Genomic DNA, 27975 nt, shown 5'->3' on the forward strand with positions numbered 1-27975 from the left:
ATCAACCTTTCTAACCACACCCTGAACAATGGTGAACTCTCGCTACGTAGTAAAGGCTTAAACTTTGCTGTGGCACCCAGGACTATTAATAAATTAGATTTTATATACCATATTGAAAAAAAACTTAAGATTTTCCCAATCACCATAGACCTCGAATATTTTAAATGATATGAAAACAATAACTAGCAATCTAACCAAATCTGAATTGGCAGTTGTGAAATCGTTAAAATCAAATCAGGACATCGTAATCACTAGAGCTGATAAAGGCAGTCCCACGGTTATTTTAGACCGAACAACATACTTGGAATAAATGAATCAATTAGTCTCAGACAACAGCACCTATAAACTTGTTAACTATAACCCAACTAATCAGATAGAAAAGAAAAATTACTTAAATCAGTCACTTCTTGGCCCAAGGATACAGTACCCAAGATTCACAATCAGAACATACCACTCTGGCAGATAGTTGAAGGTATAAACCTTCAACTATCTGCCGGACTATCTCCAACTATCATCTAGCCAAGAAACTAGTGTCAACGTTCAAGGAGTTGGTAGGTCATTCCCCCCCTGCTATATTAAGAAAATTAAAGATAAAAGTGATTTATTAGTCAGTTTTGATGTCTCTGCCCTTTTCACAAATGTCTCAATCAAGGACACGATTCTTCTTTTACTGGACAAATTCCTGCCAATATCACAGTGCTCTTTGCACATTTACTATGTTCTGGCTATTTTGTGTGGCAAAACACTTTCTACCTACAAAAAGAAGGCACTGCCATGGGTTAACTGTTATCCCCCCCCCAATTACTAACTTTTATATGGAAGCTTTTGAGCAATGTGCTCTAGATTCCTTTACTTTAAAACTGAAAGTTGACCTTAAATATGTTAACAATGTTGCTATCTGGTCCATGGACACCAGACCGACACTTTCCTTAGATATCTAAACAAACAACACAGATGTATACAATTTATAATTGAGATTGAAAGTCAGAACACACTTCTGTTTCTAGATACACTTGTCACATCTTCCTTCTGGCAGTCTTTCCTTCACTGCTTACTCGAAGCCTACACATTCTGGCCTATATATATATATTTTAAAAATTAATAATTATACTGACTAAGAACACCGAGAAAGGTAAGAAAACTTTAATGTAACTTTAATATACACACACACAAACTTCTACCACCACCCAACACAAAATCTAGGTGTCATTAATTCCAGTGAACAAGTCACTTAAAGATGAATTAAAAGTTATCCCAATACCTTCCTGGCTACAGCCAAAATACTATCAACAAAATTCTTCACAAGACTTCACTTAAAAACAAAAATAAACTAGATTACAATAAAACTGTAACCATTCCATACATTAAAGGAATATCAGATAAAATCAACAGAATACTAGAGAATTACAACCTTAATGTTACCTTTAAACCTCCTGCAAAATTAAAGAACTTATTCAACTCATCCAAGGATCCACTTCCTCTGCTGGCCCACCCTGGAGTTTATCGTTTTCATTGCACCCCATCTGATCCTATGCAAGGTATCCAAGGCATTCTCAGACAAAAAAAAAAAAGGAACATGAATGATACATTAAATTTAATAACTATGGTAAAGCTGGCCTTTCTGATCATGCCCTGAATACTGTACATAGAACTGACATGAAGCCGCCTGTTGTTTACATCAGAATACATTCACACCAAAACATGGTATGAATGTAAATTTAAGGAGGCCTGTGAAATTCTTATCAACCATCCTAATCTTAACAATAATGATGGTTTAAAAATCCCAAGAATATGGAAGGGGTAAGGTATTACAAGAAAATATCTTCAGGACTGGGGCAAGGTAGTACAATCCAGAGTAATTTAATAAAAAGGTGGCACACCTTTTGCCAACTCCTATAGGTAAAGATGTCCTCGTTATTGCTTCTGCCTGGTATCTCCACCTCTGGGCCTGGCTCCCACTGAAGAGACCTCAATAAAGATTGAAACTAGTCTAGGTAGTGGCCCTTCCCTTAATGCATAACATTATACATATCCGCAAGGAGATGTGTTTTGCATTATGGGAGATACTGGAATAGGAGTTATGTTCGCTTGGTCCACCTTTGCTACGAGTTGCCCAGTGTTGTACTACCTTACCCCAGTCCTGAAAATATTTTCAGGCGCAAACTTTGTTTGCTCACACTTGGATAAAGGATTAAACTAAATTTATTATAGTCTAACCAAGTGAAAAATAAACTTTCAACATCAATTGCTGTATGTGCTTTTGTGCATGTTATTGCAATTTTAATTGTCGTCGTCTGAGCAATTCAGATATAGGCTTTTTATATCCTATTCTTGCTCTAGGTCTTGGACTTCTGCGGTCTCTACTTCCTGTAGTTTTATATGCTAGTTTGGGAATCCTATTGTTATTCATCCTTTCTATGTGGTATAGCCAATTTTGCTGATATTCTTCTATTTCTTGTATGATGTTCTTTGTATCTAATCATATTTCTGTGTTTTTCTTTTTATCTAATATAGTGAGTCCCAGGAGAGGTCTTAAAAACTTCATCTGTGCTTCTTCCAATCTTTGTCTGTTTCTTTGTTTTAGAATCCAGGTTTTCACTTCCAAATTTGAGAGATGGTTTATAGGTCATATAATGTAATCTTGAGTTTCTTTAGTCATTTGTTTTCCAGAATTTCTTTTAATTATGCCATTCATTCTATTGTAAATTTTGTAGTCTTGCTTTCAAGTGTGAATCAGTATTGTATTGTGAGATTATATTTCCTAAGTATTTGAATTCTGTAACTTGATCTATTATTTTATTGTTAAGCATAATTTTGACATTTTGAATAGTGTTTCCACACATTGCCATAGCTTTTGTTTTTGTTTCAGATATTTTCATTTTATGTTTTTATGCTATTTCATTTAGAGTTAGTTGCAATTTGGAATTTATCTTCTGAGTTTGAAATTAGTACTTGATCTGCATAAAGTATTGTATTTAGCTCTTTATTATTTGTTAGTTTAATTCCATCTTGGACAGTTGTTTTCCATTCTTTTAGGATTCTGTTTATATAAATGTTGAATAGGATTGGGGATAAGCCACAACCCTGTCTTACTCCTTTATTTATAGTTATAGGTTCTGAGAATGTTCCATCTGCAAATTTGATGCACATTTTTGTTTCTCTGTATTTTTATTGCTTTAATTAATTTAGGAGGTAGTTTATCATCTTGTAATATTTTCCAGAGTAGATTTCTGATCAAGTTATCATTTGCCATTTCGTAGTCAATAAATAGAATAAAAGTGGGCAAGTTAAATTCCTTTCTTTTTTCTATGATCTGTTGCATTGTTAAAGAGGCATCTGTGCATCCTCTCCCTCTTCTGAAACTACACTGTTCTTCTTCTAATTAATTTTCTGTATGTTTAATTAGCCTGTTCTTTAAGATGTTTACATATAGTTTAGATGCTGTTATTAAGAGAGTAATGCCTCTGTAATTTCCACATTTGTCCTTTGGGACCTTTTTTGTGAATATTTATTACTACTCCAGTTTCCCATCCTTTTGGGATCTTTTGATATTTCCAGATATTATTGAAGAGTTTAAGTGGGTTTTCTTTTAAGCTACTGTCTGCATATTTAAAGAGCTCAACGCATATTCCATCCAGGCCCGGGCATTTTCTATTTCTTGAATTTTTTAATTCTTTTTCTAATTCTTCCATTACTATTTCTTCTGTACTTTCCTGTATATTGGTATCTTCAGTTTTGTCATTGTTTTGTATTTCTTGTTTTTCATTCCACAATATTTTATAGTGTTCTATCCAGTCCTCTTTGGAAATTAGATTATTTCTTAATTGATCATTTTCTGCTGTTTGTAGTTACCTGAAAATTTTAAAACCTATTCTTTGTGGTCCAGTGATATCCTGCTCTAATGATTTAACGTATTTACTCAATCTTCTACGTGTATACTTCTGGAAAGCTTTCCGACTTCAGCCCGTAATTTCTTATATTGTATATAGTCAGCAGTGTTTTTATTTTGCAGTTAGATTCTTTAAGTCATCATTCCAAGTTCTGAGCCATTTTTTGTTTTTCCTTGATTTGTATCCTAAATTTTCTTCTACTGCTTTTAGTATGATTTTCCTTTATATTTTTCCAGTCAGTTTCAATATTGTTTGTGGTTGGTTTTATTTTATCTCTTATTTTGCTTTTATATAAGTTTCTAATACTTTCCTGTTCTAGGAGATGAATTTTAAATTGTTTGTTAGATGTTGGTTCGTTATCTTTTTTCTTTTGAAGTATATGGTTCTTTTTATGAATTCAGTGAATCTGCTTTCAACTAACATGTGATCACTATCAATTTTGCCCCCTCTAAAAGCCCTTGTATCCATGATATAATTATTTAGTTTGTTGTTAATAATAATGTAATTTATTAGATAGAAATACACTTTTATTAATACAGACCAGTATTTTACAAATAAACATTTATTAATTTCATGGAAAAACTTGAAAAAGAAATTCTCTCTGCAATCTCTCCGAAACCATCTACATGGTGGAGATATGTGGATGATATATTCATCATATGGCAAGACAGCTTAGACAACCTTAAATCGTTTGTGGATAAAATCAACTCAATACATAGCAAGATAAAATTCACTCTGGAAGTAGAAAACAACAACCAACTACATTTTTTAGATATTTTGATAAAAAAACAACCTGTGTTTGATAAAAAAAACAACAGTGTCAAATTATCCATTTACAGAAAGCCCACAGATACTGGAAGATATCTTCACTATACTTCAAACCATCACAAGTCACACAAACTGAGTATTATCCACATGTTGAAACATAGAGCCAAAAAGTTTATATCAGAAGAGGAGGATACACAGAATGAACTCTCACTAATAGCCAACACATTATCACAAAATGGATACCCTCAAAACATCATCAAAAAATATCTATACAATGACAACCCCAGACAAGAAGAATCCCACCGTCAGCACGTTTCTACTGTAGTGATACCTTTCATCAAGTCAATTTCTTATCAAATAGCAAGAATACTAAGAGCCAACAACATCAGAGTGGTCTTCAAACCAACCACCAACATCAGACAAGTTTTAGGATCTCCAAAAGATAAAGTTCCTTTCTACAAATATCCAGGAGTATATTACATTCCCTGCTCCTGTGGTCTTGCCTGCATTGGACAAACTTCACGAAGTTTAGAAATTAGACAAAAAGAACATGTTGGTGACGTAAACCACAACAGAAGCATTTCTTCCGGCTTAGCACATCATTTCTGCACGTCTAACCAGACGATAGATTGGCAAAACAGCTCCATGCCATATCTCGATGACGACTACAGGCATCGTGTTTTTAAGGAAGCCACAATAGTACTAATAACCGGCGGAAACCTCAACAGAAATCAGGGTATAATTCTCAACAGTTCGTGGAAAAACTTGATCCTCTCTCTCAGTCAATCTGAACTGCAGCTGGCCAGTAATCACATTGCAAGTCTACAACAAACGCGCATGCGTGATAATGAATAAGAACAATAAGCCATCTCTGTCACGCGAAACGTGTAACCATAGATACTAGTTTGGTTTACAACGTTTTTTATGTTCCTTTTAATTTGCATTTACTTTCATATCTCCGTAATACCTTGAAAAAGCCAGACAGTTTGCTGGCGAAACTGGTAGGTTTTAATAAATGTTTATTTGTAAAATACTGGTCTGTATTAATAAAAGTGTATTTCTATCTATAAAAACGACCAAAAATGTATACCTTGAATGTAATTTATTATTGATTTTGTTCCTCTTGCTTCCCATATGTACTTATGTATATTTTTATGCTTGAAGAAAGTATTGCTGATTTTTAGATTGTTAAATATGCAGAAGTCTCTTAATAAAATTCCATTGTTATTGATTACTGATTCTCTCTCTCTGAACCAATGCATCCTGTTATTGGGTTATTTCCCACTCTAGTGTTGAAATCTCCCATCAAGATTGTTGCTTCATTTTTATTTGTTTCTTTAATACATTCCTGAAGTTTTCCTTAAAATTCTCCTGTCTCTTCCTCTTTTCAATCTTCTGGTGTATAAATTCGAAAATATTGAATGTTTGATTCATAATTTTCATTCTAACTTTGATTATTCTGTCTGATACCCAAATATAATCTAAAATTTTGACTATTAAATTATTTCAGGAATTTACAACATATACTGGAATATGAATTAAAAGAAACTTTAATAAGTACTTCCTATATTTCGGCAATATCACATCACCTTCTTCATGGGAACATAAAACTATGACACGAGCACGCAGGCACTACAAAGAGCAAATGAGGCAGAAGAGAGAAAACTAATGTTGTTCCTAGAGTCCTAAAGATGCCCCCCCTAGCATGCTATATTAGGTTGTCTTGGTTGTTGGGCTGAAGTTCTCAAGCTGCAAGCTTCCCAAACTTGGGGCAGTCTCATGCACCCATACTTGAAGTTTGGAAAGTTTTTTAGAGCTGAGGCTGATTCCATGAACAATCTCTCTCGTATTTAAATTTGCTGAAGTCTCTTAATTAATCAATAAAATTCCATTGTTATTGATTACTGATTCTCTCTCTCTGAACCAATGCATCCTGTTATTGGGTTATTTCCCACTCTAGTGTTGAAATCTCCCATCAAGATTGTTGCTTCATTTTTATTTGTTTCTTTAATACATTCCTGAAGTTTTCCTTAAAATTCTCCTGTCTCTTCCTCTTTTCAATCTTCTGGTGTATAAATTCGAAAATATTGAATGTTTGATTCATAATTTTCATTCTAACTTTGATTATTCTGTCTGATACCCAAATATAATCTAAAATTTTGACTATTAAATTATTTCAGGAATTTACAACATATACTGGAATATGAATTAAAAGAAACTTTAATAAGTACTTCCTATATTTCGGCAATATCACATCACCATCTTCATGGGAACATAAAACTATGACACGAGCACGCAGGCACTACAAAGAGCAAATGAGGCAGAAGAGAGAAAACTAATGTTGTTCCTAGAGTCCTAAAGATGCCCCCCCTAGCATGCTATATTAGGTTGTCTTGGTTGTTGGGCTGAAGTTCTCAAGCTGCAAGCTTCCCAAACTTGGGGCAGTCTCATGCACCCATACTTGTTGAAGTTTGGAAAGTTTTTTAGAGCTGAGGCTGATTCCATGAACAATCTCTCTCGTATTTAAATTTGCTGAAGTCTCTTAATTAATCAATAAAATTCCATTGTTATTGATTACTGATTCTCTCTCTCTGAACCAATGCATCCTGTTATTGGGTTATTTCCCACTCTAGTGTTGAAATCTCCCATCAAGATTGTTGCTTCATTTTTATTTGTTTCTTTAATACATTCCTGAAGTTTTCCTTAAAATTCTCCTGTCTCTTCCTCTTTTCAATCTTCTGGTGTATAAATTCGAAAATATTGAATGTTTGATTCATAATTTTCATTCTAACTTTGATTATTCTGTCTGATACCCAAATATAATCTAAAATTTTGACTATTAAATTATTTCAGGAATTTACAACATATACTGGAATATGAATTAAAAGAAACTTTAATAAGTACTTCCTATATTTCGGCAATATCACATCACCATCTTCATGGGAACATAAAACTATGACATGAGCACGCAGGCACTACAAAGAGCAAATGAGGCAGAAGAGAGAAAACTAATGTTGTTCCTAGAGTCCTAAAGATGCCCCCCCTAGCATGCTATATTAGGTTGTCTTGGTTGTTGGGCTGAAGTTCTCAAGCTGCAAGCTTCCCAAACTTGGGGCAGTCTCATGCACCCATACTTGTTGAAGTTTGGAAAGTTTTTTAGAGCTGAGGCTGATTCCATGAATAATCTCTCTCGTATTTAAATTTGCTGCGGTGTAATAACGTGGCTTTCTTCCAGCGTATTCTGTGGCAGGTATCCAGAGCATGGTCTGCATTGGTGAAACCGGATGTAGTCTTTGTGTTCTGATATCCTGACATTTGCTGTCCTGCCTGTTTGGCCAGAGTAGGATAGTTTACAGCTTCAAGGGATCTGGTATACTCCAGGTAGGTCTGGGGGAAGTGGCTTGTCTTTGGTGAAGTGGATAAGAGATACCAATTTCTTATATGGTTTGTAACAAGAAGTGAGGTCATATATATATATATATATATATATATTTTTTTTTTTTTTAAGATTTTGGTTAACTTTTCAGAGGTTCCCTGGATATAGGGAATGGTGATTGATTTAGTGTAATCTTTGTTGTGAAGGGGGAGGGGGTTAACTGGTTTTAATATTTTTTTGGGGATTTTTTGGGGTTGTAGCCATTGGCTAAGAAAGTGTTAAGGATGTGGTTTAGTTCAGTGGTTAGGGCATTGTCATCTGAACAGATTAATTTTGCCCTGTCATTTAGTGTTTTTATAACCTCATATTGCTCTGAGAAGAGGGGGGAATTGCTGGTGAATGTATCTGCCTGTATGGGTATCTCATCTCATCTTCCTTTTACCCTCTATTACCCTGCAGTGTCATATGTTTTCTATAAACAGAAAAAGCCAACGATCCATCAGGCTGGCGAGTGATCAGAGTGTCTAAGAAAGGGAGACTGTTGTTTTCTCCTTTTTTTCCAAGGTGAACTAGATTCTGGGGTGTTGGTTGTTTAAGTGTGTTAGGGAGTGGATTGTATCTGAGCCATGTGGCCAAATAGTAAACACATCATCAACGTAGCGTAGCCAAACAGTGGGTTTTTGTGAGGCTGAGTTTAAGGCTTTCTCTTCAGATATCTCCATAAAGAAGTTGGCCAGGGGTGGGGAGAATGATGAACCCATGGTTGTCCTCTCTATCTGTTTGTAGAATTTTCCTTGCCAAACAAAATAGCTCGAGTTCATTGTGAACTGAAATAGGATTGAGATATCGGGAGGAAATTTGGCTTGGATGAGCTAAGGTTTCCTTGAGTGGGACATTTGTGAATAGGGAGGAGACGTCAAAACTGACCATTACGTCAGTGTGTTGGAGTGAGAGGTTTTCTATACTGGCTTTGAAGTGGGCTGAGTTTTTTATGTGTGATGGTGTGTTGCCAGTATAGTGTGTCAGCTCTGGCTAAATGTTTGGCTAATTTGTATGTGTGGGGGGAAATCAATGCCATCCACTATGGGACATAACGGCACATTTTGTTTATGTATTTTTGGAAGTCTATATATTGGGTGGGGGGGGTCTAGAGTTAAAAGGTTTTAGTTTATTAGTAACTTCCACTGGCCAAGAACTGACCTTCTTAAGGAACCTTTGCAGTGTTCTAATTTGGGAGCTGGTGGATCATATTCAATAGGGAGGCAGGTAGCCTGATCTAATAATAAAGCATTAAGTTACTTGTGTAGTCAATTTGGTTGAGAACTGTCCTACTTTGGGTAAGCAGACAGGGCAGCAAATGTCATGATATCAGAACACAAAGACTACATCTGATTTCACCAATACAGCTATTCTGGGCTTGCAGACCATGCTCTGGATACCCACCACAGAATACACTGGAAGAAAGCCATGGTATTATACCGCAGCAAATTGAAATACTAAAGATTGTTCATGGAATCAGCCTCAGCTGTAAAAAAAAAAAAAAAACTTTCCATTCCTCAACAAATTTGGGAAGCTTGCTTCTTGAGAACTTCAGCCCAACAGCCAAGACAACCCAATATAGCCTGCTGGGGGGGGGGCATCTTTAGTACTCTGGAAACAATGTTAGATTTCTCTCTCTTCTGCCTCATTTGCTCTTTGTAGTGTCTGTGTGCACTTGTCATAGTTTTATGTTCCCATGAAGGTGGCGATGTGATATTCCCGAAATATAGGAAGTATTTATTAAAGTTTCTTTTAATTAATATTACAGTATACGTTGTAAATTCCTGAAATAATTTAATAGTCTTGTATTACGTATAAGCCTATCTACAAGAATCAAAAATTTTGTTTTTCCAGTTTTTATTAATCCAAATTGCAACCCCAGATGAAGCCCATTTGTCTTCATGAAGTCCAGAGAAGATCATGACATAATGTTCCAGAATTTGAGATCCCATCTTTTTCTTTTTTTGTCTCAGTTATTGCTGTTATATCAATGTTTCTATTTTTTAGTTCTCTGTTTAGCTCATCAATTTTGGGTGCGATTCCATGGACATTCCAAGTAGCTATTTTTAATTTTTCAAAGAAAAGTCCCTGTTTATTAGCCTGGTCAATTCCAATTTAATCCATCCTATTTTTCTTCTTCAGAGCTTTGTGAATAATTAGAAATTTTCCCCGAATAGGTTACTAACCTTTCGCAGAGTGAGTTCGGTGGTGGGGCTGCCACCTTAAGACTTCCGAACCTGCCTTTTATGAAGGAAAGCAGACTTCCACTGCATGAGATGGAAAAAACATAGTATAATAGGATAGATTCACCCCTAGACCTCGACTACTCTAGTATTGGGGGGAAGGAACAACAAGAAAGAAAGAAGAGTAGGGAACGGTCTACAGATAATATACAGATGTATATTACATAAAGTAAGGCATGGTCCAGCATCAGGTACCTCAGGTTTGCCTCTCCTGTACTCACTAAAGTGAGAACTTGAGGCTTACAATTTTAATATATTGTAAAAATCAAGTGGATATTAAATCCAACATTATTTCAAAGCTGAACGCAGAAACTATGAAAGTTTTGTATGAAATTTGACCAGAGAACTTACGGGAATACACTCACTGGCATTTATGAGTTGCCCTAGTGCAGACCTTATAGGAGACAAATCATAAATGCCAGCAAGTGTCTCTCTGGTCAAATTTTGTACGAAACTTTCATAGTTTCTGCATTTGCTTTGAAATAATGCTGGATTTAATATCCACTTGATTTATATAATTTTGAATCGCCAAAATGAAGCCTTTTGGCTCCTTATTTTAGTTAATATATTATATTCTTGAAGATGTGTATGTGACAGAATGACCAAATCTATTAATTATTTCTCTGTGCTATATTCATTTCATTAAATGTAATTGAGATGTTGCAGAAAATATATTCTGTTTAACCACTAATATCTAAGCTCATTGCTTAAGTTCGCTTGTATACAGTGGTGGCTGGTGACAATAGAAACAGATGGGGTCAGGGGCCAAAAACAACTTAATTTTTTTATATTTATATAGTGGGTTCTATTATTGATTTATAGTTATTATTTCTATTACAATAATGTTTAGTCAGAATCCACTGAGATTCTGACTAAATCTGATTCTCATATTTAGTCAGGGACTCACACGATATGTACGTACGTGCCAACACAGTGGGCTAGACTAAACTGGCCACAAGATGAGCGTTGTGCCCGGTAAACAAACATGACTGCTAGTGCACATGCTTCACAATCAAAGAATTGCACGCTATGTACGTACGTGCCAACACAACACAGTGACTGGGCCAGACTAAACTGGCCCCAAGATAAGCGTTGTGCCCGGTAAACAACCACGATTGCTAGTACACGTGCCTCATACATGCCCTGTGTTCTACACGTATAAAATAGGGCCAGCCGTGGCTGGCCCCAGAGACCATACTAAGTTGCATTATACAATATTGCCACAAAATACTACAGTAATTTTTTTTATTAAACAATAAAACATGTTGGAAATGAATCAAAAAATAATAATTACAAGAAACATTTTTTAAACAATTATTGGGCTAGTTATACAAATATAGGTGGCGTCCCCGGCCCCTATGGCTCCTATAAACTAGCCGCCCCTTCTTGTATAAATAGAAACATATTTCTGGCATTCATTTCACAAATTTAAAGAATCGCATTTTTTATTGGATAAAACATTTCTGTTAAAAATAATCTAAAATATAGAAGAGCATATTTCTAATGCTATAAATATTTCATATTTATAGCATTTCATTTGTATATCAAAACAAGCTTAACAATGTTTATTATTTCAGCTCTTTACCTGCACAGGATATAATATCATTAGCTTACAGATTGCTGAAAAATATTGATAGTTTCATTGAGGACTGCAAAATTAGTGATTTCGAAGAACCTGAAGTCAAGCAGCATGTTGAGAGCATTACTTTATGTGATGCTGTCAATCATATAACAGATGCCCAGGTAAGATATATCACAAATTTATCTTTGTTTTTTATTTATTTATTTTTTATTGTTTTTCCTTAATTTACTAAATAAAGATATGGATGTTACACACTGACATATTAGCATGAATGCAGGGTGAGTAATTATTGGTGCAAACTTTGGTCATAGGGACATTGATTGGAAAAAAGAAGAAGAAAGGACTCATGATATAAAAGGAAATGGAATTCGTATGTAGTTACAAGAGGTGTGTGTGTGTGTGTGTGTGTTTTTCCTTTATCCAGTGGTTAGTGGGGTAGCAATGCTACATTACTAGGGAATTATTATAAAATACGTGCCTTTTGGGTCTAATAGTATCATTATCTTTAGATCTGTGTACTCATGGGGCTGGTTTGCCTGTTTTGAGGGATGTAAAACTAGGTTTTGGGAAGAAACCCTTCACCTCTGTATAAAACTAGCTCTCTCACCTGGATTGAAAAGCTCTGGTAGAGGTTCTTTGTGTCATATACTGGATTCAAACCAAGGTCTTTCCAACCACAGGGCTCTATTAAAACCAACTGAGCTATAGGGGTTCACTAAGAAGTAATTGCCCAAAATTATGTGGACTTTTGATAACTGAATTGCAACTGCCAACTGCATATCAGATTGCTGTTGTCTACTTCCATGTACAATTAGCATAGTCATAAAGATACTTAATACACAAACTTTGGTTTTTGGATATTTGGATAAAGGATTAAAACTAGAAGATAATTTCTTATCAAGTGTAATTGCTTTATATCCTAAAATACCCAATATACATAGTAGGCTGTATGTATATTGCTATATTCACATTGAGATTCAGCAATATTCCAAGAACCTCCAAATCATAATCATCCACTTCTATTCCCACATAAGTCTGTAACATATGTCATGGCATTAATCTCACTTGTATGATATACCCTTCACTCATTGATGTTATTCTTCCATAGTCATTCTTCCTCTTACTTGTCAAATAGCAAAAGAACTCTTTGACGTTTCTTCTTGTAATCTGATTTTGTCCTCCTTACCATACTGGTCACCCTTTTTTTTGCCTTACCCTTGTGCTCGTCCATAGGAAGAAGTTCACAGAAGCAAATACAGTTATGAAAGACTGTTTCTAATCTCTCTTCCCCCTTTATAAAAAAAAAAAAACTAGTTTCAGTAAGTTTCATGCATAAAACTGCATTAGACCTGGGAAATGCTCATCCTCAGGCAATCAGTCCAACATTCAAGAATCTCAGTCAAGCTCACTAGGTGCTTCAGTTTAGACTTTATGCCTCACCATCTTCATGATAGTTTCTCTTATTCATGTAATGTCTGCATGCATGTGCCTTTATTGTGTATATTATACTTGACAAGAAATTGTTTTAATCCTATACTGAAGCATATGTGTGAGGTAACTTCATGATCTAGAAGCTGTTTTTACATCACATCATTTGCCTTAATATCTAATAATGGAAAAGTATGGCAACAGTCACTATCCAGACCAGTTTCAATTTTTATTGATGTTTCTTCAGTGGGAAATGGACCTGAAAAACCAACATTAAATCAATTCAGAAGCGATATATTTTCCACGTACAGGTAGAAAAAATGTGTATCTCCTTATTAAATACTCTAGATGAGAGATAGTTGAGGAAAATTTTTCTACTTATACATGGAAATAATTATTTCTGCATTGATTTAACCTTAGTATTTTCTTGGGTGTGACTCATTGATGAGACAGCGATAAAAATCAAAACCAGTATGTAGTGATCCTTTCTATAATGTTTTTTGCATTATGGGATACTAAGGCAATTGACGCAAGTCCCATAATGCAAAATGACTTAACTAGCAATAAGTTCATTATGAGAGAGCATATAAAAAGGTTGCTAGAAGAAATGAGAAAGTGAATATTGTAAGTATATTACCTAGATATGATAGAATTGAATTAAGAAGGGCTATGATTGCATACAACTCGATTATACTGTGTAGAAGGAATGGATGCAAGTATTTGGATATGTGGAGTGAGTTAGAAGAATAGATTTGTATAAGAGGGATGGTCTACATTTGAATGCATTCAGTAGCAGGAGTCTTGAAAAACTTAACTGATATGAGACCTAACACAGAGTCAGGGAAATTAAATAATATGGGAAATGGTGAGAATCTGTGTGTAACTTTATTGACGATGGTGATGGGCATTATCATGAAATGGTTATGAGGAAAGAATGATTTTCGGTTTGACTTGTTCAGACCTATCAAGCATGTGCAAGGATGCTTGCATAAGTAATGCACTGGATATGAACAGACATCTGCAAGTTGTCCAGCTGTGCCATGCAGACTACAGAGAAGAGTATACAAAACATATGCAGGTAACTGATATCTGTACACAAATGCTAGGATTATCAGAAACCTAGAGGTAGTTTGTTGCCTTGGTCAATACGTTGGGACCCCAGATTATAGGCATTAGTGAAACTTGGCTATCAGAAGCAGACATACTAACTGGTGTCAAATGTAAAGGGTACAGCATTTTTAGGAAGGTTAGACAGAATAGGTATTAAATAGGTATAATAGGTATAAATTGAATAGGTACTTAAATGATGCAATAGCGGATTGTGTCCCTGGAGTTTGAAGAATAAATAATTCATAACTTATTTAATGGTATTAACAACACCAAACGAACTTAGCCGACCAAATTGTATTCTTATTGGTTAAACCAAAATAAAAAATGATGGTACGACATGACAAAATTTCATGCTGGCTGGGGCGTTGCCTGGTTAAACAAGGCAGATACAAGTAGCTGTAAGCAACAAGAAAACATTTCCCTCTCTCATTGATGATAAATTATTTAAATTCAGTAAAAATTTATAGCATCTTTATAAATTTTGCCCTATTAAAAATAAATCATATTTTTTTGTTTACATCTAAATTCAAGTAAAATAGACATTTACAATGAAATTTTTATTTATTATTATTATTTTGATAAGGAGGTACTTGTACTTGGTAATAATGAAAATTTAATGAGTACACAGATATCTGAAGTTTGAGAAACACTGATAGAGTATGGGAAAGCCTTATTCTAGTCACACATCAATAATTTATTTAAAAAATTTTTTTATATATTTATATTTATTTTTTTAAAGCTAATGAATTATCATTATTACAATATTTCCTCAGTTATACCATTGTTTTTTTTTTATGTATAACATCACTTGGCTCTTACTTTTTCACTAATTAAATATTGTTGCCATTAAAGATGACCTGTAATATTCAGGCTGAAATATATGGCCTTAAATAAATAGTATTACTTATTCCTTTTTTTTTTGTGTGTGTGTGTGTGTGTTAATTCATGATTGAGACACTTACAAACTTCTGAAAGGGTTATATAGGATACAATAGATGGAATTTTTCATTTTATGAAGGGTAAGGAAAGGATGAGAGGACATCTTTGGAAGTTGAGAATCAGTTCCATCAAGAAGGGGGTGAGAACTAGATTTTTCTCTCAGAGTATTATGTGTGATTGGAGTGGATTGTCATTGGATGTGTGTGCAAGTAGTGTGTATAAATTTAAGAACAGGTATGACAGCTGGTGCAGGTAGTATGTAACCCCCTCCCCCAATGAATCCCTGATACCCTGGAGTCTCTCTCTCTCTTAATAATTCATTCCAGGAAGCTTAATATATTATTTATTTATTATTATTTTTATTTGAAATTTTGACTTTTTCTTGCTAATAAACATTTATGAAATATGTAGTGAATTTGGTATACAAAATTTTTGATTCTTTTTATGAGGCAGGATGAAAAGCTCATCTCTTTAGAAGAGGAAAATTATGTACCATACCTTAAACAACAAGAAAAAAAAAAGAACTTCTGATTTTTAAAATTCAGAATATGTTGTGAATTTCAAAATAGTAATTATAGAGTTGGAACTTCCTCTATCTTTTTGGACATCTCAAATAAATTCTTTGCACCCTGTATTGTCTGTTAGTTTTAAAAAGATATCCTTTGTGATACCGTAGCTATATTTTCTGTGGGCAGTTACCACATTAAGTTATACTTTAAGGGAAAGTTTAGATAAGTGTATGTGTAGAAAGTTTATTTTTCACTTGGTTAGACTATAATAAATTTAGTTTAATCTTTTATCCAAGATAAAAGTTGTACTACCTGATTCGTAGCAAAGGTGGACCAAGCTAACATCACTCCTATCTCCATATAATGCAAAACACATCTCCTTTTGGATATGTATAATGTTATGCATGAAGGAAAGGACCACTACCCAGACTAGTTTCGACCTTTGTTGAGATCTCTTCAGTGGGAGCCAGGCCCAGACATGGAGATACCAGGCAGAAGCAATAGCGAGATAGGAGTGATGTTAACTTGGTCCACCTTTGCTACGAGTTGCCCGGTGTTGTACTACCTGACCCCAGTCCTGAAGATACTTTCAGGCGCAAACTTTGTTTGCTCACACTTGGATAAAGGATTAAACTAACTTTATTATAGTCTAACCAAGTGAAAAATAAACTTTGAACATCTTTCTCTAAATCCAGATTAATTTAATAAAAAGGTGGCACACCTTTTGGCAACTCCTATAGGTAAAAATGACCTCACTACTGCTTCTGCCTGGTATCTCCGCCTCTGGGTCTGGCTCCCACTGAAGAGACCTCAATAAAGGTCGAAACTAGTCTAGGTAGTGGCCCTTTCCTTAATGCATGACATTATACATATCCGCAAGGAGGTGTTTTGCATTATGGGAGATACTGTGATGTTAGCTTGGTCCAACTTTGCTACGAGTTGCCCGGTGTTGTACTACCTGACCCCAGTCCTGAAGATACTTTCAGGCGCAAACTTTGTTTGCTTACACTTGGATAAAGGATTAAACTAAATTTATTAAAGTGTATGTGTAAATGATGCATTTTTCCCTTTCTTTCTAAAGCATATATTTGAGTCAGACCAAATTTCAGTATCATGTTTCTTCTTTTGTAGAGCACATTTTTGAGTCAGACCAAACTTCAGTATCATGTTTATCAACTTAATAATGATGGGCCTAACTTAGAAGTATTTGAAAATGAAGAACTGTCTGCTGCTTCTCATTGGATATTACCTACAACAGATTTCCATGGATTGTGGGAAAGTCTTGTGTATGACAGTGACATAAAAGCACAAGTAAGTGACATTTTGTTTTTATTGATCAACCATTGTCCTTTGTATCCATCTAATTTTTACATCATACATGTTTTTTTTTGGTTATGTAAAGTATCTTTTAATCTCTTCCTTAGCAGTTAATTTGAATCGCAAAAAAAAAAAATAAATAAAATAAAATAAAAAAAACTTCTGTACTTTCTTTCTTAAAATAAACTCAGAATTCCTTTCTTTATAGTGAGCTTTTAGACAATTTGAGCTTTATTTAGACAATTTACTCTGCCTCCAACATACTCAAGTAACACTCTTATGATTTAATCTTTAGGTGGGAGATGAATTTCTTCACTTGATATACCATTTTTATTGAAGGTGAAATGGCTTGAAATAGTTAAATTAAAGATTATAAGAAATTAAATTATATTCTTATTTTAATCCCTTATCCAAGCGCAAGTAAAGTTTGTGCATGAACTATCTTCACGACTAGGCTAATTGTATAGAGGTTAGTGTCTTCGCATTAATTGCTTTAGTATGTGAAGTCACTAGTTTCTATATATAAGCAGCCTAATTGTGAAGATTATAAATACACAAACTTTATTTGCTTACACTTTGACAAAGGATTAAACAAGAATATAATTTCTTGTTATCTTTAATTTAATTTATAACCAAATGAAAAAACTTGCAGTGAAATACAGTTCTGTGTTTGGCCTCTAGAGCAGGGTTTCTGAATTTATATAAAAAATGAAAATACAAAAAATAAATAAAATTAATAAAAACAGGGGGGGGGGGAATCCTTTGTCCACCTACGGTACTAATATACTACAGATTTAATAACCTTTCATTGGTGGGCACTGCATAAAACCTACGTAAACTATTCCTTAGCTCTCTTTCCTTAGAATCGGCATAAATTTTTAATACCAGGATTTACATTGGAATCTGAATCCATCACAGAGTTGCATTAGCAATCCTGCTTATTTGAATCTTCTTGCTTATTAGATTCATCCTCTAAGAGCCAGATATTTTTGCAGAAACTACAAAGCATTATCCACTCTCCATATGTTATTTCCAGTCATGGAATGCCTATCCTCTACCAGTTGACTTCTATTGATTTGAAGAGAATCACCTCCTATCCTCTGCTAATTTTCTTCCTGAAACCTCTATTTGGCTTGAACCCATCTTCTTCAAGTCTCTCTAGCACAATTTTTCTAAGTACACTTAATTCAGTATAAACTCAGCATGAACTAGATCTTTCCTGAGTACTTACATTGGAAGTAGCTATAATTTAATTATAGCAACAATTATGTTGCAGTTTGGATTTGGATCCACTGGAAAAATAAGAACAAAAGTTTAATCTTACTCACATCAAATACCACTAAAGAATTATTTAAATCAAATCTTGCTTCTGCTCTCTCTGAAATCCCTGCTGACTCTCTTAACAACAGCTTTCAAGGAAGCAGCTGAAGATATCTTAGGAAGAAAATGCAGTATTAATAAACCTTGGATTACCCAAAAAATATTACAGCTTTGTGATTAGTGGAGAAGATTATGACAAATTCAGCACATTGGGAACAGCAACAATGAGCAGTGTGATTATCTGAGCAGACAGATTAAAAAGAGGTAAAGTTTGCAAAAAATAAATGGTTATCCAAAGAATGCAGAGAAATTGAGGATAATCTTCATAAGAATAACCATACAACAGTATACCAAATAATTAAGAAATTGACAAAGCCTTTTGTTTGTAAGAGCTGGATAATTGAAGATGAGGATGGAACAAATATTACTGATCATGAAAAAATATTGAAAAGATGGTATGATTATTCAAGTGTGGTTGATAACTTGGACCAACAAAATTTAGAGGAATTGTCCTGATGATAGTAGTCAACAGTGATTATCCTACACTTAAGAAGTAGAAAGAACCATCTTAAGATCAAAATTGGGAAAAACAGCAGGAAATTGACAATATTCCAAAAGAACTACTCAAAGAAGAGGGAGCAGAGAACATAGAACCCATTGTTAGTGTGCTTCACACAATTTGCCAGCAAGTGTGGAACACTGAGATCTGGCCAAAAGATTGGTGCACAATTATCATTATTTCCATTCCAAAAAAAAAAAAAAGTGCAATAATTTTAGGACAGTTAGCCTCATCAGCCACCCAAGCAAAATAATTTTGGACATCTTACTCGCACATATTGAGCAAAAATGGAATTCAATTTTTCAGACTGCCAGGCTGGATTTAGAAAGAACAGGAGTACAATTGACCATGTATTTATGCTCCATATCATTGGAGAAAAATATGTAGAACATAATAATGTGCCAGAAAGCCTTTGATTCTAATTTGGCATGATTCTCTTTGGAAAAGTCTGCAACATTACAGAATAGAAAAAATAATAGACTGATTGAATCCCTGTACTCATCTTTTGAAATGATGATTGAAATTAAGGGGAATTATAGTACAGTACTCCCTTTCCAATGGAGTTTGGAGTGAGACAAGGGTGCATGTTATCACCAGTATTATTTAACTGCTTCCCCAAATATGTTGTAAATGAGGCCCTGGAGAACTGATATTGGAGTGACAATAGGAGGAAGAATAAGCCATCTAAAGTTTGGTGATGATATTGATCTTTTAGTGGAAAACGAATCAGATCTTCAGGAAATCACCACAAAATTAGCTTATACTCATAAAAAAAATGTGGCTTAACCACAAAAAAATCAAAAACAGGTACCATACACCGATCATGTCAAAAATTTTGAGGTAAGACAAAGAATCATTTCTTTTGCTATTCCAAGTGATAACATCATAGCATTTGAAGGAAACAATGGCACTTTCAAAGGTCTAAATTTAAACTCAAAATTTAAGCCTATAAGATAAAAAATATGCAATGGGCTTGCATTCTGGCAAGATTTGCCGAGCAATGTTCATCTATGTCAGAACATGATGTTATGAAACTTCATTGTGTACACTGTGAATTTTTAAAGCTCCGGCAATAATCTTGTAAGTAGGCAGACATTCAAAGTATGTTATGTCATCACACTAAGAAATTCACAACAACTTTCATGTGATAATATGTACCGTAAGTTTTAAATGCTGCTTAAATTTGATTTTGTGAAATATAAAATTATCTGTATGTGTTTTAAATTTTAAAGAATCTGCATGATTTTTGACGTTATTTATTTAATTATGGCTGGCAGATCGAAAAACATGACCAACGAACTTCGCATGCTGCAATTTCTACACATGGCATCACAAAACCTGAACAGGTAAGTTCTCGAAATATATATTCAATTATCTGGCAAAATCTCGTATCCAGAATCGGTGAAGTCCCATTGTTGCTGGTTAAGAGAGATTCTACTGTATGTGGCTTGGTCATATCAGTATATCAAATAGTCTACAATGTAAGCTCTAGTTCTTGAATGCAATTCATTCAAGACATTTACAAAGTGACAATGAAAGAACTTGAAGAATAATGTGTGTGCTTATGTGTGTGTGTGAAATTTTGCTGCAAACTTGGTAAAAATTTTACAGGGACATTTCAATTGCTTAACCAAGCATACGGGGAGGACTGTATGAGTTGAATGCAGTGCTATGGGTGGTTTAGGCGTCGGATGAGTCGGTCAAAGATCAAGATGATGTTGGTTGCGTTTTTTGATTGGAAAGGCTTTGTCCATTATGAATTTGTCCCACATGGTCAGATGGTAAAAAAAGAGTTGTACCAGGAAGTTTTAGCACGTTTGAGGGATGTTGTGGGGCAACCCAGACTTGGATGTTGTACCATTGCACCAGCTTATGCATCACTCCTCATCTGCAGTTATATGGCAAAACATCAGACATCCATTGTGCCCCATCCACCTTATTCTCTGGACTTAGCCACAGCAGACTTTCCTGTTTCCCTTAAACATTTAAAACTTAAAACCACTTTGAAAGGACTTCGTTTCCAAACCATAGAGGAGATTCAGAAAAATGCGATAAGAGAACTGCATGCCATCACAGAAAGTACGTTCCAGGAAGCATTTCAATAATGGAATAAACATTGGGAACAGTGTATCGCCAGTAGAAGGGGACTACTTTGAATAGGACAGTGCTTAAAATGTTGTAAAATTAGCAATAAAGTCTTTATAGCAAAAGTTTTTTTTTTTTTTGAACACGCCTTGTATATATTGATCGCATTATTAAAATATGGAAAACGACAATAAAACAGAGTATTCCGTTAACCAGAAGAACTGTTATCAATACAATGCAATGTATGCAGGTAATCAGATTATATTACATGATAGTGAAGATGACCTTCAAAAATCAGTTTACAAATTAAACAAAATAAGCCAACAATACAATTTAAACATTTCACAAAAGAAAACAAAAGCCAAGGCATTTAAAGGTAGGGATCATGTTAGATCAAAAATAGTTATAGAAAATTAAAATAATAGAACAGATGACACAGTTTAATTATTTAGGCTGCATAATAACATATCTAAAAGATAAAGATATAGATGAAAAAATCTGTGGAACTTTTAAAAGGACATTGAATAAAAAAAACAAGATGAGATACTCAGCTAAAGTTTTATAAATAATGGCCCCTCCCATTCTGTCATATAGTTCAGAAACATGGATGGTTAAAAAAAGAAAGATGAAAGTAAAATACAAGCTGCAGAGATGAGAGTTTTAAGAGCAATTCATTGGACTATATAAGAAATGAAGACATCAGAAAATTCTTCTTCTGATGCCTCAGAAGAAGAAAAGGAGAAGAAGAATATGGACATTTCAACGTTTGCATTTTCTCTTAGTTGTGTACTGCACGGTCACATTATCTAAGAGTGTTAGGTAATGTGACTGCAAAGTACAGTGCAAATATCAATTTTTGATTTACATTTTGCATTTTAAGTAAAAATTGCATATTCAAAGAAAATCGTAAGATCTCAAATGAAATGTATTATGCCTGTTTAATCCAGCATTAGGCTTTTGTCCTAATAGGTATACAATGCATTTAATAATAGACTTGTGATATCACCTGATGTTATAAATATAACATAAATATAGTGTAACAGTCTTGTGTGAAGCAGATCTTACTTAAATTGAGGCACACGTTTTTGGATGTTTGAATTTCTTCCCTTAACTCTCTGTTATAGATCTGCAGATTCTACAGTACCACATCTCAGATATCACATTTTATAAAATAAAGATTCTACCTTCCCACATCTCAAGTGTCACATCTTGCAAGGACGATTATATACCTATGTAAATACTGTATATGACTTGCCTTTAAATTTCCAAATTCATTGCATTTATGCGCATTTGATATGATAATTCTGTGTTTGAGATTTTTAATTTGCGAGTTACAAGCCTCCGCTACCAAACTTAAATCCAAATTAATAAAAGATGAGTATAATCAGCATTTTGCATCTTTTGTTAACTTGATATTAAGATGTTGTATTGCCAAGAAACCTAAGCATATGTGACTGAAAGGTTGTGGAACAAATATCAAAAGCCTACTGGAGAAGGGGAAAAAGAAAAAAAAAAAGAAGTAAAAACTTCAGATATTCATAGAAGATTGAGGCATCTTAAATGAAATATACTCTTCTAGACAACAGGAAATAAACATGGCTGGTGATTAGTAACAAGACATTTCAAAGGAAAATACTTTACTAATATAGTTAATATAGTGGACAAAGAGTGAAGTTTAGAAAGCATATTGCTAAAGTGGTGAGGTTAGCTCACAAGATTGCTTAGTTAATGAAGAACACGCAAATAAGCAGATATAAGAGAATTATAAAACATCGATGTGACCATATCTGGATTACTGTGCTCAGGTCTGGTCATCTATGTGTCTTGGGGGTGATTGGTCTGTGGAATGCTTCTTATGAAGAAAGATTGAGGGTTTGTGGGTTGTAAAAGTTAGTTAATAGGAGAAAGGAGGGGGGGGGGTTATGATAGAAATATTTAAGTTACCTAAGAGATTTTATAGGATTAATACAAAGGAAATATTTTAGCACTTGGCTATAGGGAGCGGGACAGGAGATCATCTCTGAAAACTGAATAACAGTATGGTTTGTAAGGACTAGATTTTTCACAGATTTTATGCCTATGTAGAAAAAAATTTCTTTTTTGTTTCTGTTATCATGGCTATATTAATATTTTTAGTTTTTAGGTTGATTTACTAATTGTAATTCTTTTGTTGTTATGCTTTGTACATTCCACGTGACTACTTTTAAAATGTTCTAGATTCCTAATTGGTTACCTTTAACCTTACTTGGTCATTTTCTGTTGATTTGGTCTGATGAATTTTCCAGTTCAAGCATCTGAGTTACAGGAATTTTTTACTTGGTAAAGTAACCAGCCTTACTCAAAACTCCTAACCTGGTATCTCTCTTAGGCTGGCCACTACCTCTACCTGCTCAGCTAGTGAGGCTCTGCCAGTAGCTTAGCTATTGCTAGCATAGCTCTTTAGGTCATTTTTGCTTGCAAGTGTCCTTACTCTGTCAAAGGGGAGATACCAATAAGGAAGTGAAATGGCCATATATTAGTTTTTAAGTCTCCATTATCACACTTTTTCTGCAGTGGCAGGCAGGAGCTTCTAATTGACTTATAGATTAGGAGTTCTAAGCATCCATTGGCAGACCACAGACATGTTAATTTCACAAGTTTCTCCCTATACCTGAAGAAAATAGTGTATAAATAAACTAATAAGAAAGAATACATGGGCACTTCAGTGGCTCTGTTCTGAGTTCAATGTTATGATTTTGTGTCATGAGTTATAGATGTCCATCACTGCAACACTGTAGAACTAATATTACTATTGTGCTTTACTTTTTTGCTTTTACAGTAAAAAATTGGTATATTAATAGAAGACAGGGTTCTCAGAAATGGAATGTATAATGCTATTTGTATCAGCATGAGGCTATTTCACTAATAAGAATACAATACTTAGTTATGAAATCTGTTTTCAGGATCCAACTCTCATGTTAGGGGTGCTTAAGGGTCAAAGCTGTATAACTGAGAGGAGACCTCCACATAGCCTTTAAAGGAATGCAGAGAACCAACTAAGGCTTCTGACCTAATGTCCAATCCTCACCTTCTCATGGTGCAATCTGTTGGGTATCTACCTGGATACTGAACGAATGAGGATGGGCTGGCAATTTGGGATTTAGTCGACCAAATTATATTCTTATTGGCTTAAACCAGTATACAAATTGATGGCACAACATGACAAAATTTCATGCCAGCTGGGGCGTTGCTCTTTATACTGCTCTTAATAATAATGGCAAATATCTGTTGGATTTCTGCTCAGGACATAGACTAATTATTACTAACACCATGTTCCAACATAAAAAATGTGCACAAATTCACATGGAGAGAAGAGGCAAGGAATTAGAAAAGTCTCATTGACTATGTTATTGTTGATAGTGATGTTTTCTCCCCTGGTGCAGGACACCAGAGTGTACAGAGGATTTGAAATTGGAAGTGATCACTATTTAGTCTTGAGCAGGATAAAATTGAATTTCATATTGAAAAGAATAACATATAAGAAAGTTTTAAAACGAATAAAAGTTGTGCAGCTCTCAGATGTGAACTGTAGACTAAAATACACAAAGATTATTGAAGAAAAAATGAAAGAGTTTGAGAACAGGAATCAAACCTTGGAGATCCAGTGGCAAGCCTTGAAGAAAGCCCTGATTGATTCAGCTAGAGAGACATGTGGTGAAGTTGTCTGCAAGGATAGAAAAATCAGAACTCCATGGTGGACACAGTAAATTAAAGAGGCAGTGAAAGAAAAGAAGTAAGAAAATGTAAAAAAGCTAAACACTGTGTAAAACTAGCTAAACAAAAGTTATAGGAGGACTTTGGCAAGAACATAGAAAATAAATATCAAGAAGATGGCAAAATATTCTGGAGGTTGTTGAAGAAGTTTAGAAATGGACAAAAGAGTGCTGAAAAGGAGTAAGAGATGATAAAGGTGACATGAAAACGGGAGAAAATGATATTCTTGAAGTATGGAGTAATTACTTTGAAAATTTGCTAAATGAAACAAGCAGTGATGACAGCACAGTGATAAAAAACACTGACCAGGCATGCAGTCAGAAATACATATCCATATTGAAGTAGAAAAAGCCATCAAAGGCTTGAAATGTGGAAAGGCAGCAGGAGTAGATGATATTTGACCAGAAATGCTGAAGTATGGTGGTATAAAAGTCTTACAGTGGCTGCACTGCATAGTTCAGAATGCCTGGACAGAGGGACGGATTCCAGATGCTTGGAGTAGAGCTCTCATAGTACCCATATATAAAAAGGGAAATAAAACTGAATGTGAGAATTACAGAGGTATATCCCTATTGAGTGTTCCTGGTAAGATATATGCAAGTATACTTGTGAAACGGTTGAGAAGAATTGTAGAAGAAAAGCTTGGTGAAGAACAAGCTGATTTCAGGCCAAATAGAGACTGTCAGGATCAGATCTTCACTTTACGACAAATAGTTGATAAAGCATGGGAATATAACAAAAAAATCTGTATTTAAGTTTTGTCGATCTGGAAAAGGCATATGACAAAGGTACCAAGAGAGAAGCTGTTCAGTACGCTAGAGTTATATGGTGTCAATAGGGCATTATATCAAGCAATACTTAGTCTTTATTTGAGTTGTAAGGCAGCAGTTAGAATTGAAGGACAGGAAGATGGTTTAATGTTAAATCTGGTGTGAGACAATGATGTACATTATCCCCTTCGTTATTCATTATCTATATGGATCACATTATTGAGGAAAGTGATATTAAACATGATATCAGAATTGGAGATGTTAATGTCAGCTCTTTGCTTTATGCGGATGATGTTATACTTCTAAATAAATCCGCTACAAGTTTGCAAGATTCCTTGACTATATGGAATAACTGTTGTAATAGATATGATATGAAGGTCAGCATTAAAAAGACAAAGACAATGAAAATAGGTAGAATCGTTGGAAATGTCAACTGTGTTTTGAATGAGGAACCTGTGGAACAAGTAAAACATTTCAGCTACTTAGGCACGATTTTTAGTGAAGATGGTAAATTAAATATGGAAATTGACAATAGAATCAACAAAGCTGGTATGGTAGGAAGTCAATTGAATAAATTTATATGGAATAAGAGAGAAATTAGTCAGAACACTAAATTAGCTGTATACATGGTAGTGTTAAAATCAGTTTTAACTTCTGGAACTGAGAGCTGGGTTAGAAGTAAAACACTTAACCAAAGTCTAGAGACCGCAGATGTGAGAGTCCTGAGAAAGATTAGAGTCGTGAACAGATGGCATGAATGGCAATATCATATTAAAAACAAGCATATTAGCAAAGAACTTGATATTGTCAGCATCCAGGAATGCGTTAGCACAGCGAATCTCATGTGGTAAGGTCACTTAAACAGAATGGATGAGGAAAGATTAACAAAGTGTCTTTCAGGTTGGCTAGAAAACGACCCAGAGGAAGACCAAGATATAGGTGGATTGATACAGTACAAAGTTCCTTAGATGATAGAAATATAAAATCTAATAATGTTGGCATCTTGACAAGTAACAAACAGATTTGGAGGAAATTTGTTGATAGGAAGTTAGTAATGATGTAAATTTTTCATGTAGTACTATCATATCCTGTACACCCCTCGAGGGTATATATGTCAGGAATTTGATGATGAAGGCTCATGTGGTTTCTGATCACATTTTTTTTTCATTAATTTGCAAAAACTGTTAGGTTACATCAACAATGCCTGATGTGCAATTAGTCCGAATAGTTCATTAAAACTCCAGAATAACAGAATTTAATAAATTATTATATGGGTATCTCCATGGTATCAGGAGACGTATTACTGATTCACAGTAACCATTATTCATTCATTACCTTTTATTATTATTAAGAGAGACCTTCAGAGAGTGAGGAAGTCGAGGGGGGCAACATATCTCCCCCCCCACACACACACCAACTGTTATGCGTTTGCTCTTGAATTTGTTCACACTACTTGCACACATAACATCCAGTGGCAGTTCATTCCAATCACTCACCACTATAACAGAGAAATCAAGCTGTTGCATCCTTTCCCCACACTCCATAAAATGAAAATTTCCATTTACTGAAATTGTGTATAACCCTTTCAGAATTTGTAACTCTCAATCATATCACCCCTCTTTCTCCTTTTTGCTAGTGTCTGTAGCATACAAATTCTCAATCTGTCTTCATAATCAGTATTCCACAACCCTGATATCATTTTTGACAATGTATTAGAATCATCAAGGAAACCAGGAGACAAGACCTACATGCAATGGTCCAAGTGATGTTTTATCAAGACCTGGTAAAGAGGCAAAATGATTTCCGTATCTTACATGTCAAGATTTGTTTCAGCATTGCAATTATTCTCTGAGTTGTATTTACAATTTTTGCTATATGACCATAGAACTTCAACTTCCTGTCTACTAAAACTTCAAGATCCCTAACTCGATCAGTTTCTTCTAGGATAATCCTACCAATATAATATGACATTGGATTATCTAAGCACACCAAAGTGCATAACCTTACATTTATTAACATTGAACTGATAGCCATTTTTACATGCCCACAATTCCAGCCTATTCCAATCATTTTGCAAGTACTGTATATCAGCAGTACTTGCAGAATGATTACCCTACCTAACTTTGTATCATCAGCAAATAGCTCTGTCGCATGTCAAATAATTCCCTGTGTTGTTATTGTACAGATTGAATAACAGTAGACCAAGGACTCATCTTTAAGGCACACCACTGGTTACTTTGAATCTTGCAGATTCACATCCCTCATATATGACTCTTTGATATATCAT

The 27975-nt window shown here is 34.6% G+C and overlaps 1 protein-coding gene across 1 annotated transcript in view; it reads left to right on the forward strand.

The window, feature by feature from the left end:
• pch2 (pachytene checkpoint 2 protein) overlaps window positions 1-27975 on the forward strand; it is a 272348-nt gene that overhangs the window by 43029 nt on the left and 201344 nt on the right. Inside the window, exons 2-4 of the mRNA XM_090398476.1 lie at window positions 11894-12059; window positions 17016-17195; window positions 20358-20426. Coding sequence (XP_090254602.1) covers window positions 11894-12059; window positions 17016-17195; window positions 20358-20426 — 415 coding nt within the window. The remainder of the gene's footprint in view (window positions 1-11893; window positions 12060-17015; window positions 17196-20357; window positions 20427-27975) is intronic.

This window comes from Typopeltis vanoorti, chromosome 9, assembly GCF_054136105.1.
Source record: "Typopeltis vanoorti isolate ZY-2024b chromosome 9, IOZ_Tvanoo_1.0, whole genome shotgun sequence".
In the NCBI taxonomy this organism is placed as follows: Eukaryota; Metazoa; Arthropoda; class Arachnida; order Uropygi; family Thelyphonidae; genus Typopeltis; species Typopeltis vanoorti.